Below are 18,822 nucleotides of genomic sequence, written 5' to 3' on the forward strand. Positions count from 1 at the left end.
TTATTATTGGTTTATTTCGTTTGTTTAAATTGTTTTTAAAAAAGTAGATATTAAAATCAAATCATCAACAAATGTTAAGTCTTATTTGAGATAATATAAAAACAAATTTAATAACATTAGTTTGTTTTTATAATAAATCATATAGAAAACAAATTTTTGTAATCTGGTTAGAAATGATAGTCTCTCGCGTGAACCATTGTTTTATGAAAGAATTTTTGAATTGATAAATTTGTATTTATTTCTTTGGGTTCAAGTTGAAAAAATTACTTATCGCTCTTAAATAATCTGAAAGTGTACATAAAACAATAAAGTTTAGAAAACTATACAATGTCAGAAGCTGATTTTATTTAGTTATAAGGAAGAAAGCTACTACGCAAATATACGATACAAACATGCGATGTCCTTTAAATAAACTTTAATAAACTAAGAATATTTTATTTATTATTAATTAACATACGAAAAATAATATAGATAGAAAAACATAAAAATTAGAATAATCCGTTTAAAAATGAAACAGTTTTGTACATTATTTACCTAGAAAATAGCACAATAACTTAGCTGCTCGTCGAGAAAAAACCTGATTTAAAAATATATTACAAACATTAAACTTGTTACTACAATAACATTTTAGCCTAGACTGTAATCAAACTAATCTACGAGCTTGATATTTAAAACATTGTAGCAACTTTAAGAACCAATAATGTTTTTTTATTTGTAAGCAAAAAAAGTCTATGCTTATCATCAAATTTATTTTTAATGACTCGCTGCTCCTTTCATTTTATCAGGTTGTTGAAGAGGAGACGGTGGTGAGAGGTGCGAACTGTTCACCTTCCTGCGGTCCTGCCTGCTGAATAATTTCCTCACCACCCCCCATTTCATCTTGTTCTACGTACACTGTAAGTGGAGCCACGTTGCCTTGGTTGCCATTGCTAATTTCTTCTCTAGCTTCATTTAGCGACACTGTTTAAATATAGTGGGGTCAAAAAATCATAAAAAATTTGATTTTATTTACTTGTCTCTATTTTTTACTTTATTACATATAAAGTTAACATACTCTGAACAAAGTTATTATCCGATTGGTTGCTAGGCCACTGCAGAGAAGCGATTTGATCATTAGATTTCAGCATTGATCCACTAGATCCTGGCTGGGGAACTGCAGCATTTAACAACTGCTTTTTACGACTTTTCTGTTTTAAATTATTCACCTAACTATAATTTATTTTATAAAAATAAAAGTTGATGCTTGCAGCTTTTATTAAATAGTTTTACACTAGTTCAATTAAATGAGTACCATGCTTGAATTAACATCAGTTCTGGCACTGGTTCTATGAGTTCGCTGATGCTGCATCAGACTGTAGCGATCGTGGAAGAGTTCATCGCAATAGCGGCACTGCATTGGAGTCTCCTGAAACGCGTGTTGCTTGCGCATATGAACATTCAGATCCGACTTTCTTCCAAGCAATGTTTTGCATATCTCACATCTGAACTTGGGAGCAGTTTTCGTGTGCTGTTGCTGTATATGCATCTGTAATGATTTAGAAACATTTAAATTATGTTACAAGGCTGTATACACAAATGCCAACCAATAAAATACAACTTAAATGATAAAATTACACTATTTTCAGATATTACTGATACACACCCAGATATATCTAAAAACTTAATAAAAATTGTGTTTTAGAAAATGAAGCTTTAAAGTGTACTTGCATATATTGAATAATGTATATTATATTTCATCTACTGTAGGACAGAATGCAAAACTGTTTGTTTATAAGTTTTGTAAATATACTTACATATACAGATTGAAATACAAAAGACATTGTTCAATTATTCCTACTTTTTTGAAGTACCTTTTTTTAATGAGTTTAGTATTAAAAAATTAAAAGGTACAAAATTCTACGAAATTTAGATATTACGTAACAATCTAACATATAGTACAACAACGTTTTAAGTTTCTTTTTTCAGTGATGTAAGAATTTAGTCAACGAGCCAAAAGCTTTTTATTAGAAACGGAATAAAATATTTTAAAAATTCTTTGCGAGTCATACTAAAAAGAAAAACTATTTTAAGGGCCTTATAATTAAAGAAAAATACTTTACTTTATAAGAAATGAAAAACATATAACTGGATCAAACATTAAGTTTTACTAATACAGATTTTTAACTGTTATGTTAGACATAATAGCTCTTCAGTTACTTTATTACAATACTATTACAATAAAATAAAAATATATATGAGTATTTTTGAGAATTCTTAAATTTATTTAACAAACACTTTGACAATAAAAATTAATAGGAATAGACTAAAAATTTCTTATAGCTGCATGGTAAATTTAAAAAAAAAAATCAAACACAATAAGAAAATATTAAACAGCCTAAACCTCAGACAGCAAGAAAAAAACCCACAACTGCAGGGACGAAAAATGCCTTTTAGATAATAACTGCTTAGCAAGCAACATAATTAACCGGGTTACAATAAAAACAAATAAGATAACAAATATGTGGGTTCAATTTGTACAACATTCAAAAAAAATACAGTAATCATAAAGCAAGTTTTTAAAAAAAGTATAAAAGACATAGCACTGAATTATAAATTACATATAGGAGCTAAAAGATGCAAACAAAGACTATAATTTAAAATTGGTACTCTGCAGAACTAAAACAAAAAATAACAAAACATGTTACTGAAATATCTTGGAAAAATACGAAACTGAAAAAATTTGAAAAGAATCATCGTTAAACAAAAGAAAGACAGCAACCCTTTCTTCACAACCAAAATATGATTTTATAAATACAAAACAAATAAAACAATAGCAAAAAAACATAACTAAAAATAAGAACAAACAATTATATTATTATAAACAAAAAATAATTGGTGCAGAAGTCGTTTTAAAAATAAGCTACCTAAATTTTTCAAGTTTATTTAACACTCAAAACTTGTATTTTTATTATTCTTTAAAATTTTGCTAATAAACTTTATAATTGTTCTGATAATATGCTAAACGCATTGAAACTGCAATAAACTAGTTGTTTTTTATATTATAAATAAATATATATATTAATAATACAAAATAAATAACTAAAATTCGACTTGTTTACTTCAGTTTCTACGTTTTTTAAGCATGTCATCAAAACAATAATTAAGTTAACAGCAAAATTTTAAAGAATAATAAAAACACACGTTTTGACATGTCAAATAAACTTTAATAAATTTAAATAAATTATTTTTAAAACGACTTCTGCACAAACTAATTTTTGTATTATTACTATTTTTGTTGTTGTTTAAAACTGTTTGTTCTTTTAAAACACATTTTTTGGTTGTGAAGACAGAGTTGCTGTCTTTCTTTTCTTTTGTATAGCGATGATTCTTTTTGAACTTTTTCAATTACGTACTTTTCTAAGCTATATAAATTACATGTTTTGTTGTTTTTCAGTTTAGTTTTAGTTCTGAAGAGTATGTCCTATTTTAAATTTCAGTCTTTTTCTGTGTCTTTTAGTTCCCATATGTAGTTTGATAACTAAGTGCTATGTCTTTTTTATTTATTATTAAAGTTTGCCATATGATTAATGTATCTATTTTTGAATGTTGTGCTTGTTGAACTCACGTAAAACTTTGTCTTTAAATAAATAAATATGAACGCGCAATTAAGCAACAAAATAAATTAGGCAGCAAGATTTACTCAGAAAAAAAAAAAAGAGTACGCAGGTTAGTTTTATTATAATGAAAATTAACTTATACTTATACATTAGTTTGTTTTTAGCTAAAAAACACGTCGTGGGCCTAAAATTCTTGTTTGGTTAAATTTGACTATTTGTCTGCAGTATACCAAACCCTGATCTAGTCTCTGTAGTTTATTTATTTGGTTTAGTATTTATTAAAGTTTTAAAGTTTTGAATAACTAACAACTGTTTTTACTTTTTGTCCTTGTTGATATTTCTAAACTAATTTTAAAGCTCAAAAATGCCTTAACTTGTATATATATATATAAATACTAATATTGTAACAAAACTAATTCTAAACATGACATAACAAAATGAGTTCTGCTTTACAAATAAATCTTATAGATCAACCTGAACAAGCTAAATAGTCAAATGATGGCTAACTTATCACTTACTCGAAGCTGAATCAAGGATTGCTCTTAAGCTTAGATTAAAACGAATACAATGATAAAATCGGCCGTGAGTGAAATTGTAGTGTAACGAGTGACTTAGTTTAAAAACTATATTAACTTTAAAAAAAAATTCATTACGAACTAACAGTACTTAAGAAACTAAAGTTACTAATTTTTAATTATAATTATTTTAATTATTAAATAGCATTAACTAAAAAAACCTTCACACTTCCTCTTTGAGTAAACCTCTGATTGCAATGAGGACATTTGTAGGGTTTTTCTCCAGTGTGAGACATCTTGTGACGTTTCAGGTGGAAACTATCAGCAAATGCTTTTCTGAAAAAAATACAAAGTAATTAAAAAACATTGTTTGATAAAATGTGTTAAAAATACATGTCAAATAAATCTACAATCAACAAACCCGCAAATATCACATGGATAGGGTCTCTCTCCAGTATGAGACCTAAAATGTCTCCTTAACTTGCTTATTTCAACACTAGCATAATCGCAAAGTGTGCATTTAAACGGTTTTTCGTGGGTGTGCTTATATCTTGTGTGACGGGTCAACTCACCGCTGGTCACAAACGCCATGACACAGCCTTCCACTTTGCATTTGTAAGGTTTTGTTCCTGTGTGCGTGTTGATGTGATTGCGCAACAATGTGTTTGTACGAAATGATTTTTCACACAAGTGACATTTGTACGGCCTCTCGTCAGTGTGAATCTAAGTAATATTTTACAGTTTAATATGGAAAACACAGAACACTTAAAAAAGACAATAATATAACAATTTAAATACATACAGATTAGTGTAGGCATATAAAAACAGCACTCTTTTTATTTAGTATAAATTGACAAAAAAAACTTTAATATGGCGAATCAAGTTTCCATGTCGATGACTGTAAAATGAGCATTCTCTGCACTGATATATCTTTCGTCTATCTCGACCTTTCTCTGCGTTTCGCTTGCTATTGTTCTTGTAGAATTGAGTTCCAAATACTTCTACTTGCTGTTGGTTTCCACTAGCTTCTCCACCAGTAGGTGGATCCTAAACAATTCAATGTTTAATGAAATAAAATACTTTTACTTTATAAAATTTAATGTGTACGTTTATTTTCAATTTACTTAAAATCACTACTATTATAACAACTTTAAAAGTACAAAAGAAAAAATATGCAAAAAATCTACCTGGTTCAACGAAATAAATTTTAAAACTTTATTATAACCTAGCTAACAGCAACTCAACACTAAAAACAATTGTGAAAATTAAAATTTATTCTAGTTTTATTTAGATTAAATAAACGCACACTTTAGTAACAGATGCCACTTTAATATAAAGTTCAAATCAAAGTTCACATGAGTCCTTATCAATTTAAAATATACAATCTAGTAAATAAAAGACGTCGATTAAGAAATTGAATCTAAAATTTTATTAAGTGCTCATTTTTTCTCCTGTATAAAAACTGCATAATTCTTCCAACGAATGCATTTAATATTTTGATTCAAGATATTTAACAACTTGGATCTAATTTTAACAAACTAACTAAAGTAATCAAATCTACCAGATCTCAATTTATAACTTAATTTACTTTAAGATGGCTAAAAAAACCGTAAACATCTATTTTTAGTTCCTTATTACTTAATAACAGTGTCATATCATAACTATATACAATCTGACTGAAAATATAATTTAACAGTTTTCCATTTTCGATACTAAAAATTAGCATAAAATAATTAAAATAATTCTTTAACTTTTGAACTAGTCTGAGTAAGTGACAACCCTTACTGAAACTAAGTCACATCATAAATGAGTGCAAAAGAAAAAAAAAAAAAACTATTTTCCACTCAAAACAAATCTAAGTTATAAAAAAAAGTAGAGCTCTACATAAACACAAAGTAACTAAACAAAACTTTTATTTTTACTGACTAAAATACTTTCTTTTTTAATTTTTCTATAGTCTGTTAGAGGGGATGGCCTGTGTAACTGGTAGCTTATCTGTTCTGCAATCTCACTTTGAAAGAGTACGGAAATTTGTCTCTACAAAAATTTCTTATTTACTGCATACACAAATACTAAAAATAAAGATTACAGTAATTTAAAATAGTTTATACTTTAAGCTGTGCTAAGATATTCTTATATTTAATGATACTTAAAAATCTTAGATAGGTACTTTTAAGTCAAAAATCTCTCAAGTTTTTTTAAATTAAACTATTATAAAATAAACTAACTTGAAATTCATACACTGAATCATCTTGAGTGTGCTTAGTAGCATCTTGGACAACCAACTGGCCACCAGAAGCTACCATTCCTGAAGCTTAAAAAAATTGATGTGTTAAAAACATAGATCTTAGTTAGAACATGTTAATCGAAAATTACCTAGTTTTTAATAATGCATTACTATTTTAGTAGGGTAAGTGTCAAAATGCTCTAAGAAACACTTTTGCAAGGATTAAACTATTTCTATTATATTCATTGGTTTTATAAATTCTTTTTTTTTTCTTCTATCAATTTTACCCTTTACCTTTAGCTAGTAACTTTTTATTATTTTTCTATTAATTTTATTTTTTTTACTACCACTGTTACCCTTAACCCTTGGTCGGTAAGTTTATTTTTATTTACTCTCAAAATTGTCCCTTGTGCAAAATTGACCGGTCATGCAAAAGCAGGGTTGCCACAGATCAAGCTAATAAAAATGATTGACATTTCTTTTTGGTCAAATTCTTAACTAAAACTGATTTAAAAATACATAAACTAAGACTTTAAATTATATAAAGTTTTCAAACTTTATTTTATACAGGTTAGAACAACAGTTTATTTGCTGGATTCGATCATATAACTTTCATTGTACCATCTGTGTATGATCGATGTATATGGAATAAAGTGCTCTATAAGCAAAATACTTGTGTCTTTACCACATAGTAAATACACACTGAGATCATAGAAGATTTAAATATATTCAAAAATTCAACTTGAAAAATAAAGATTGCAAAAGCAAAATTGTTTTAAAAATAATATTAGCAAAATGTAGTTTATAGTGGATAATAAACTTTCTAATTAAGAGCATGTTTATATAAAATTTCCTTAATTTTCGTGACATTCTTTCAAAACCCTCATTTTTCCTGACTTTGTGGCAACCCTGCAAAAGTGAAGCTTCGTGCATATTTGAGCTGTCTCCATTATATTAAGTCTTTTTTTAACATGTTAAAAATAACCAGAAGCTTGAGAATATGCTCCAGCTGGTTGAGATAAAGAATTGACAACTTGAGAAGGGGCTGTTTCTTCGCGTTGGCTGAATGCTCGAAGTTTTAAACTTTTAGATGACTTTTCTGCATTATCATCATCTGTTAAATATATATTTATAAAATAAATATAGATTGGTATAATTTTTTTATAGTCTGAAACACTAAATTTTCAACAAGGAATAATCTTTATTTTATAAAACTCAATCTACTATTCTTAACATAAATTTAAACTTTTAAAAGTAAGTTAATAAACGCATTTTAAGAGTAAATAACTATTAAAATCTTAACAAATTCTAAATGTTTTTTAATAATTTTTTAGAATTTTATTTTAGGCCTACTATCAGTCGAAATCAGCTATGCGTGTAGTACTTGATAAAAAGTATAAAACTTAACTTATATTTTATAAAAATTTATAACGAAGAACTTCAATTAATTTTTTCAAGTTTGTAATTTTAATTAGTCATACTTACCAGAGTCCATGTCTATTTCATCAACATGATTATTGTTTGTAGTTTCAGTAACTTGGTTTGAATCAGGTTGTGCTGATTGATTGCTGTCTTGCATTACAACTGATGCTGTTGATACTGTAATTACAGGTGGGTCTTGTCTCAATGAAAGCTAAAATGTTACAGAAACTGTTATTTAGAGTTTTTTTTTTTATTAAAATATTTACTTACATAAATCAGTTTATATTTTTAAATAATAATTTCAAGATAAACCTGCATTGCTTCACCAATATCAATTTGTCTTGTACCTCCATTTTCTTGAAGTACAAAAATTATGCTTGCTTGCTGTGCAGCAGCATGCAATATTCCATAGTCTGTCACAGGTACACCATTACTATCAACCGCAATCAGTCTAACCTGCAATTAAAATAATCAATTAAACTTTCTAGTGAAATTTCATGACTCTTGTCATTTACTGTAAGTTAATAATTCAAATTTTACCTACAATTGAATGAAAACAATAATTTAATACTTACACGCTGTGACTCATTATTAGCAATTTGCATAAAAACATCAGCTCCATGAACTGTTGCTGGAAGTTCTCCTTGAGTCACCATTCTGGCATGCTCTTCGGCTGACACAGCTATAAATTGCACAGTTGTAGTAGTGCTTTCTTCTGCTGCCGGTTGTTTCCCATTGTTATTAATTGGTTGATGAGTTGTATCATGTTGGTTCATATTGTATGAAGGGGCATTATTAATTACCTGCAACAATAATTTTTAAATATACGTGTGAAGTCTTGAATTAGGTCAATTACCAATAAAACTTAAATACAATAATATTTATTACAATTTATATCTAATTTTCAAACTTATCAAAAAAACTAAGTACTGCAGCTTAAAACTTAGCTTTCAAAACAAATAAATTCACTTTATAAATTGTTTAAAAATATTGATATATTTTTTGTAAATCTTTTATATTAATTTTTTACAGAAAGTCCTTACTAATATTTAAATTGCTGGAATGCAGGAATTTTTTTTATTTAAAAAAATATAAAAAAAAAAAAAAAAACACCTTTTTTGTCTTAAATTTTAATTTTTTAATGTTTTTAAAATTGCAATATTTATTCAAAGTCTTTTAAAATATAAAAGAAATGTTTCCTGAAAATTTGAGGTCTTTAGTTAAAAAAATGAAGAAAATAAATTTTTAGTAAGTTTTTTAATTTTTGAGAAAACTGAAAATGAACAATTTGTGGTCCATAAGTTAGTGTAGAATTTTTTTTTACAAAAACATTTATACCTCAAAATATGGTTGAAAGTTTTATATACTATAAGAACTGAGTTATAATTTATGCTTTTAGTTTCAATATAAATATTAATGTTAAACTTATAATAATAAAAAAGGTTGGTATCCCTCTATGGCCTTCATATACAAACTAATTTTTAAAATATAGCCGATTAAAGACAAAGAGTTCAAAAAGTTTCTTATAGAAGAAGAAAACAAAACCAGTGAACAAATCAGTATCTTTAAAAATCTATTGCCTTCTACATTATTTCAGATAAATACCTCAAGTTTTCAGGAAATATTTTTTGCAATATTTATTAAACTTTTATTTGTTTAATAATAAAAAAGTAGTCAAATATCAATTTTTTAATATTGGAACAAATATTTCCTAAAAGTTTGAGTTAATTATCTTAAAAAATGATATGTGTTTAAACTATGTTAGAAAAAAAAATTATGTTGCATAAAATGTATTTTATTTACATCTTAAGTTTAAAACAGGTAATGTGAGTATTTTTATATTAACTTAAGCAATATTTAATTATAATGTTATTATTATCTGAAAATCAATATATTTCTATTAAAAACTCTTAATTACTTTAATACTTTAAATGAATAAAAGATAAATTAAAGATATTTGAAAACTATAGTATATACAACAGTTACAGCCCAATTACATTGAAGTAATACTAAAAACTAGTTTTACCTAAAAAAATATTTAAAACATTCAGAGTTTTACCATTAAGTACTTTTAAAGGAACCTGAATGAATGGAAAAAAATATCAAAACAAACTACTTCTAATAAACTAATCATTAAATAATGGAATTTTAAATTAAATGTCATAAAGTGCAATAAGCAGCAATTCAAAAACAAACATTCTTTTTTTTACCTTAATTTTTTCAGGTAATACCAACATTACAAGAAATTAAGTACATATGTTGATTAATTTAATACTAATTCTTGTAAGTAGATACTGGAAATTTAAAAAGCTAAAAAATATTTCACTTCAAGTATTAGTTCTAATAAAAAGTAATATATAATAATGCAGAAACTTTTGCAATTTATATTTGATATTTTTAAGAAAGAACTACATTATTAAGTATTTTTATTACAGGGTTGGAAAATGTTCTCCAGGTTTTTAAAAGTACTCATTGTTGAGTCTACTTTTAGTTTAAAGCTAAGTTGAAGGTAATAAATTGTATTAAACAGTATAAAAACATTAAAAAGATACTTTAAATGTATTTTTTAATAAAAATTTTTTAGATCATGACAAATTTTTTTGTCTATATGATAGATTTTTTAATTCAAATTGAAACTTTACTACTTACATTTTTAAACTGTTAAAATTCCGGGTTTTTCCAGTTTTTTTTTTAATATCTCTAGTTAAAGTTTTTTCAGGTTTTTTAACCTAAACTGTCAAATTCGAGGTTTTTTGGCAACCCTGTTATTAAATAAAAAACCAAACTGTCCAATAAAAATTAGTCTTATTTAATTTAGAATTTCTTAAACATTGAAAAATCTTAAAGTTAAATTAATGTTGAAGCAATTACTATACAAGCAGGTAAATAAAACTACACTTACATGTTGTTGAACACTGTCTGTTGGTTGCAATGTTGGTTGTCCTGTGTCATCCATTTTATAATTATGCTATTTATCTAAAGTTATAACTAATTGGAATCTGCTAAACTCAATAAAATTATAATTCTGATCAGTTACTTTACCTCTTTTTAATTTTTTTTAATATTGTTTATGCAATAAGATTAAGAAATAGGGATTAAGGCACTTTTTTTACATGGTAGTCTTATTTTAAGGATCTTAAACTTAATAATTGCTTTTTACTGTTTTGTAAATTCAAATTAGTTTATAAGGGTACAAAGTTGGAGAGCTCAATATGGAAGGATCAAAGTAAAAATGCAAAAAAAAAACAACTAATCTGAAACTTTTTCAGTCTAAGGGCATAGGGGAGTGATCATTTTTTTTACAATTTAATCTTATTTTAAAGAGTTTTAAAGTTACAAGATGCTTTTTACAGATTTTTAAATTTACAAAAAAGAATTTCAAGATATAGCAGGTCAAAGTCAGAGGCAACAATAGGTTTTTTATGTGAAGAGCAAGCTATAAAGGCAAAAAATGACTATTTCACTAAAATTCTATCTTCTCCTTCATTATTAGAGATAAATACCTCAAACTTTTAGGAAATGTTTCTTGCAATATTTAGAAAATTATGTCATAAAAAATTTTAAAATAAAAGACTTTAATAAAAAAAATATTTTTAATTTAATTTCTAGTCATAAAATGTTTATTTTTTATTATTACTTTTTAACTCTTTTCTACAGAATTTTATAAATATTGCTAAGAAAATTTCCTGAATTTTGAGGTATTTATCTCAAAAAACATAGGAGAGGATAGAGTTCTAGTATGAATTTCTAGAATGTAATTTTGTTTTGAAAGAAATTGTTAATTTAAACTATAAAAAAAAATTATTTTAAATTGTGTCAAAATCTGGTAAACACTAGTAAAAAGTTAAATTTAATTAAAATAATATCATAAATAAATTTTCAATTGGATTATTGGATACACTTGCTCAATAAGTAAACTGTTGCTTCAAGTGAAAATTTTAACTTTGGTAAAAATAAAAATTTATACTTTTAAATTACTGTTATGCTATTTTTGATCCTTTACAATAAATAATATCTTTATTGATATAAAAAGGTATTATATATGTCAATTAATTTTTAGTTTGTCTGAATTTCATTAACTAACATGTAAAATTTGGTCAAACAATTTGAATGGCAACCCTACATATTGTCCTTAAACATGAATCTGCTTTAAATACAAAAAAAGACAAATTAGGTATTTGTCATATAAATTACAGGACAGGGATTATTTACATTACAGGACTTTTTTTTAAATCAAGCCAATCATTCCATAAAATTTCTTCAAATCATCTCAAATTTGCAGTGGCTTTTTTAATGATATTTTCCGCCAATAAAAAATCAGAAGATTAAAAACTTCAAAATTGTTTTTATAAGCACCCTAACAAGTTAACCTTACTTAAGTATTTAAAAAAAATTATGATAGATTTTTCTAAACTTAAAATAATCAAATTGAGAAAGTTATAAAAAATTTCCTAAATATTTAAACAGAAGAATTTACTTATTGTTAATTTAAATATTTTTTAGCTTGCTCTTTTAAATTAAATTGACAACAAAATTACAACAGCAATACTTCATATTTTTCTAAATACTATCATTTTTATAGTGTTGCCACTCTTTGAGTCAAAAAAAAGTCTTGAGCGACCTTAAACTGTCCCGAGTTATTCTAAGTTTTTTCATATTAAAAAAAAATTTTTTTTTTAACTTTTAAAAACTAATAAGAATTCAACTATAAGAAATAAAGTTGTTCAACAGAATAGGTTATATAAAAAGAAAGTATTGAAGCTAAATAAAATATATCTCATTTAAAATCTAGTATAAAATCTTTCATGATATTATTAAAGAAATCTAAAACTATCCTGAGTTTTTCATAAAATAACAGACTAATTCTAAATATTAAAAGTAAACATTTAAAAATTGTGGTATATAATTCAGTTCAAAAATTTAAAATTGAGAAAAAACTTAAGCTTCTGAAAAATTTATTACAGGTTAGTGTCATTTTGAAGGAATAAACTAAATGCTTTTTGTTGCTAAATTAAATTTAAGCCATTTTTCAAGGTATATTATTTCAAGAACCAAGGGCTCAATATATTAGTTAAAGTAAAAAGAAACTTGAAACTAAAAATTAATAATAGCTTTTAAAGTTTATTTATACAGTTTTTAGAATAACTACAAAAGTTTTTCAGCAAAATTGAAGCAAAATTCAGCCTAAAAGACCAAAAACTAGCTTGAGATTATTACAGGGTTGCCAAAGATTTTTTGAATTTTTTTTTCAGATTTTCTGAAATTTTTGCAATATTTTTTGAGTACCAAGTTTTTTTTCTATTTTCAGTATAAAATTTAATTTAAGGTAAAAAACAGTTTCAAACGGTATAATAACATTGAAAAAGTTTTAAAGCTGTTTCAATTTTTTTTTAACAAAAATTAATGATAATTTTTTTTTTATCTATTTCATGTATTTTTTGTATTGAATCAAAATCTTAAAACTTAACAAGTAAAAGTAGTTTAAAATTTAAGGTTTTTTAGTGATTTTTGTTGAACTTGTATGTTTTTTTTTATATACCAAATTCAGGTTTTCTAGGATTTTTTCTGCAAATATTATCAAATTCCAGGACTTCAGCTTTTTTGGCAGATCTGTTATGAGAAAGAAAAAAAGTAGCATGAGCAAAAACTCAAATTTTCCTAAAAAATACTTTGTGTTTAAATTTTAAACCAACTAAAATTAAAACTAACTTGCTGGCATGATACAATCTCCAAACAAAAACATTTAATTAATACTCTTCAAAGGTAAAATTACCAATTAAAAATTAATACTTTGTATAAAAAATGTTGAATACTCTGTTTCCTTCAATTATACAAAATTTAAAATAACAAAAATCTTGATAAATTTACTGTGTAGTAACCCCTTGAAGTTATTTTAGTTTTAAAACTCTAGAATAGTAAATTGAACAAAAAAACCTTATCTGATATACTGTCTTTAAAATTTTAAGCTTCAAGCAAAAAATGTAAAATTCAGGGAAATGAAGGAACTTTAATAATTTTTTTAATTCTACCCAGGAAAATCCAGTGATTACTTGGAAAATTTAAAAAAAAACAGGGAAATTTAAAACTACTTTGTCTCTAAACTTAACAAAATATTTACTGACAATAGCCTTGCTATTCAAATTTAAATTTTATAATTGATAAGTCTTTTTAGTTAGACTCTAAAAGAATTGTTAAACTATCAACTTAAATACAAGTTTTTAACTCTAATTGTTTTGATTATAAACACATAATCTTTAAGCCTTATTAATTTTATTACAAAACACATAAGTTTTATCAAAAATATGTATAAAGTGAAATAAAGAGTTTTAAGAATTTTTTAGTTTAATACAGAATTGTTTTATACAAAATTGAGAAACTTGAGGAAAATCAAGGAAAGTAAGAACCCTATTAATGATCTTTAATTTTATTTAGTAAATTTACCAACCTAATTAAGCTTTGATACATATATAGCAAATTTATTAACTTAGCAATCTTATAAGCACAAGCTTTTTCATCTTCTTATCTACTGTGCAGAGAATTTTTAGAGTTATAGAACCTTTCTTTATGTACTGTTCATATTTTTTAAGTTCCTTTAAATGTAGTTTAATAACTGTTAAAACTATGCTCTCTGCATCATTAACTTATATAAAATAAAGTTTGCTTTTGAATGTTTTTCTGAACATATTATATACTATAAATATATATCATAAGAGATTGAATAGAACTTGTTATAAACAATATTAAACTAAGTGTAGAAGCATTCTAATTGATTATTATAACAGAATAAAATTTCATAGCCTTTTCTATACTTTTATAAAAATTTTAATTTTTTTTAAATCCAAAAGTTTCTAAAAATTACCATAAATAATTGTATTTGTATTAAACAATTGTTCCAATAAATTTTTTTTTAAATAATCTAGGGTTAAACTAATCCTTATTTACTATACAAATATAGTTTTAAAAATTCTTTAAGTAAAACATTGTTAAATTCATTAAAACATAATATGACTTATAAAGTTATCATTATATTTAATGATCTTATTACTAAAAAAAAGTATTGATGTCCAAAAAGTACAACTACAAATAACTTTAAACAATAATAACTTTTAACTAAATAACTGTTTTAAATTCTAAAATTCAAAGCAATGATTATTTGAAAACTATTATGGCTGACTTTTGTAAAATTTTGTATTTGCAAACAAAACATATACATATTTATGAGAAAGTTTTTAATAAATCATATATATTAATTGCTGCACTCTTTATTAAATTTAATACTTAGTTGGACAGTTAATTGATAAAAGTGCATATCTATTTTTTTAAAATAATTAGATTAAAAAAATACTATGATCAGATACTGTAATAAAAACTTCAGTTAAAGCCCCCTTGTGATCCATTTGTAGATTTCATACCTGCACTGCCCCAAGTGGGAGCTTGATAACATTTAGTGAGCACTCTAAAATCCTGTTTTAACCCAAAGGTGGCGCCTTCCTTAAAATTATAAAGTTTTACCCACAGTTCACTATTCGTGTTTCCAAAAATTTTTATTCTAAAAGATTCGTTACTTCTTAGTTTAAGTAAAATTGAGTGAAGTACTATCTACTTCATGCAAAAAACAAAACTTTATTGATTTCTTAACAAGATAATTTACTGTTGAATGTGTAAAATAATCTTTATCTAAATGTATAGTATCAGCTTAATTAAAGAATATAAAACGAAATAAAATGTTTATAATTGTCAACAAGCTTGGTTCGATCTTACAACGTTTAATGTTTTTTTCTACTTATGAAATTTTTCATATAAAAAGGTATGTTTGATAAAGTTTTGTCTTTTTATCGTGTAAAAACCGTAGCCATTACAAAAAATTTAATAAAAATATTTTATCTTAATTAAATTAGATGTAATTCACATTCTTATTAATTATTTTTTACCTTTTATCAATTTTTTATCTAGAAAATGGCCAAGGCAAATGATAGTGTAATATACTACATTTTGATTTGGGGCCAAATCGTAAAAGATATTAACATTATTTATAAAATAAACATTTAAGAGTTTAAATAACATGCAAACTAAAGAAAAAAGAAAATAAAATAAAATAAAAAAATATTTATTTTTGGTTTTAAATAATACCATTTGATGAAAAAAAAACAAAAAAAAAACTTTTATTTTTGGAGGGACACCATGAAATAATTCTAACCCAAAACCAAATATATTTTTTTTTAATTAAAGACAAAGGTGCGTTCTCTAAAATAAAATAAAAATTTAGATAGCTTTTAAGATAAGGAAAATAATTGACATTAAAGTTTTATGTTTTTTGAAAAATTATTAAATTTGCCTATAAAATTAACTTTATGCTCGTGCCCACTCCACAGTCCACACTGCACTGTGTTAAATGGCGATTTTATATAAAAAAAAATATTCTCTAAATTTCATTAATTTTTTAAATATAAAGTATAATTTTTTTACACATAAATTTATAAGAGAAATAAAAATAAATCAACGTTACAAACTTTCAGCTTTTATAAAAATTTTCCTATAGTTATATAACAGGTTTGACAAGCACATTTGTTGTACGCTTTTATTTGTTTTAGTTTTATATGTACACCTTTTCAATAACTTCATTGTTTGGAATAGTATTTTTCTACCTTTTAGTTATAATTTCAATAAATATATATAAAACTACAAAGTATAAGTTGTTATATAATGTTAGTTTGTGTGTATTGCTTCTGTACCTTTGCTTTTTTAACTTAAGCTATAAAGTAAAACTTTTATTGCACAAATAACAAAAACAAGCTAGAAGCTAGGAGTCATAACTTAGGACTTAAATATATAATAATTATAATTTTCTTTACCAACAAAATAATGTTTTACTGTCTACCTCTACACCCTACATGCTTTTATTTTTTCGTATAATAAAAGGTTTTTATCTGCTAAAAGCTAATTTATTTTTGTACACCAGGTCTTTGGACCAAACCTTTTGAGCGTTTTTTTTTGTTGTTCAATCGTTTTACTAAAAAAACATTTTACAAAAAATTCATCGTATGACTAAAAGTATTAAAAAACGAGTAAGTTTAAAAACTTTTTTTGATCAACTTATAAAAAGAATACTGTATTGTATAAGTGAAGATAAAAACAAATATTTATAAGACTACTTTCTTTAAACCAACTTAAAATTAAAAAAATCTAGCACATACTAATCAATTAAATCAAAATTTTTAGCAGAAAATTATTGTAGGTAAACTTCATTTAAAATCTAACAAAACTTACGGAAAAGAATATATTTATTTGTAAACAAAAATTTTTTTAAATAAACCAACGTGACAATCAAAATTTTTTGCAGTTTAAGAAATATTTCTACTTAAAATCATTTTTGACAGGCAACAATAGTTTTTTTTTGAACCACAATTTATATTCAATGATAAAAATCATTATAAACAAATCAAATAACTAACTTTCTTAAAGTATGTTTATTTATCTGAACATAATACAATTTAAGTGCTTAAAAAACAAAAAAAAATGTAACAAAAACTTTCTATATTTTTTATATTTCTACTTATAAACTTTAGATTTAATTAGAAAAACTTTTCAATCTAAACAATAAGTCATAAAAAAGCTAAAAAAGCTAAGAGTATTTAAGAAAATGTTATTTTGTTACTGTCATTTGTATACACTTATATAACTATCAACTGAGATTAAATTAGGTAAGAAAGCGTTTATGATAACTAAGTTGAAGCTTATCTATTATATTGATAAGATATTTTAGGCAGCTGAAATTTATTAATTAATAAACGGAAGGTGCGTTGGTAAATCTAACTTATATAACTGTTGTCTTTTTTATGCAACGATCTATAACTGTTTATGTATTAAGCTAGAATTAGAAAATAAACAAAATTTAATTGATTTAATTATAAATAACCAAAATCATTAGTCTATTCTATATCAAGGTAAAATCATATCTTTTGAATAAATCAAGCCTAAATTAAACAAAAACTATCTTGAGTCTTCATAAACTAAAAAATATACTTTACTTGCTTGAGTCTTCTTAGTGTGTGGCTTTCTTGTTAAAAAATAGTATAATAAAAAATATATTCTCTATTCAATGTACTTAAATTATTTTAGTAAGTTTGGTCAAATATAAAAATGACATTTCTATGTATCATTGAAGCGAAGGTACTTATATCACCTATATAAATCCAGTTTACTAAACTTAGTGCGAGAAAAAGCTTAATTAAATATAAAAGCTAGACAAAACAAGTATGTTATTGAAACAGTTTACCAGCTACAAAAATTTTTTTTGTTATGTTTTTTGTGGTTTACAGTAAGATCTAATCCGTATCAATCCCATCAACAACAAGTCAAAATTAATTAATAAAAAAATTAGTTTTTATTTAGTAAATAATAAATTTAGTGTGTCTAAGACTTACGTAGTTTCATTGTTTTACTAAAAGTTATCGGGTTCAAATCGTTTATATTTTTAGTAGATCGAACTTAACAAGCTTGTTTTGAAAATGATCGAAACTAAGTAAACTCTATATTTTATTTATTTCAGAGCTAATATTCAATTTATAATATTGAAAATCATGAGGTAATAGTTATTCAAAGTAATTAATACTTTAACCCTGAAAGCTTTCAGTTTAAATAACTTACTGAAAAAATCTTAATTTAGTTCACTAAAATAGTATACTTTTATAAACTAAATAGCTTTGTAATAATCAATTTTATTTCAAAGCAATTAAAATATGAGCTTCATAACTGGTGTTGTTTTAATTAGATAGTATATCGTTGACAAAAAAATTATCAAAAAAACCATCTTTGCATGGAAATTTTGAGAATTGAACGGACTTAGCAGAAAAACAACTTAACTTCGAATTGACCGTGGTATAAATAGTTACCTAATTGGTATAAAACTTACCAAGTTTCATACTAGTGTTAATTAAAGCAGCTTAACAACTCGTTTTTTTATTTTCACATCATTCTTTGATTACAACACAAGATATTTCAAAAAACTAAACAAGCTTGATTGGTATGAAACTGCATTTTATTTCTTATTATTTTTTAACAA

At 24.6% G+C, this 18,822-nt stretch overlaps 1 protein-coding gene across 1 annotated transcript; it reads right to left on the minus strand.

Moving 5' to 3' along the window:
* Positions 1 to 330: 330 nt before the first annotated feature.
* Positions 331 to 10,763, minus strand: LOC145833817 (uncharacterized). Its single transcript, XM_082941007.1, has 12 exons — positions 10,663 to 10,763; positions 8,336 to 8,563; positions 8,073 to 8,216; positions 7,824 to 7,971; positions 7,324 to 7,452; positions 6,340 to 6,425; positions 4,976 to 5,158; positions 4,533 to 4,834; positions 4,333 to 4,447; positions 1,292 to 1,525; positions 1,055 to 1,187; positions 331 to 960 (listed from the first exon to the last, which is right to left on the minus strand). Exons 1-12 carry the CDS (start codon positions 10,714 to 10,716, stop codon positions 782 to 784), a joined length of 1,935 nt encoding a protein of 644 aa, XP_082797133.1. The 5' UTR covers positions 10,717 to 10,763; the 3' UTR covers positions 331 to 781.
* Positions 10,764 to 18,822: the final 8,059 nt, after the last annotated feature.

Source organism: Thalia democratica, chromosome 4 (genome assembly GCF_965202585.1).
Source record: "Thalia democratica chromosome 4, ktThaDemo2.hap1.1, whole genome shotgun sequence".
Taxonomy (NCBI): domain Eukaryota; kingdom Metazoa; phylum Chordata; class Thaliacea; order Salpida; family Salpidae; genus Thalia; species Thalia democratica.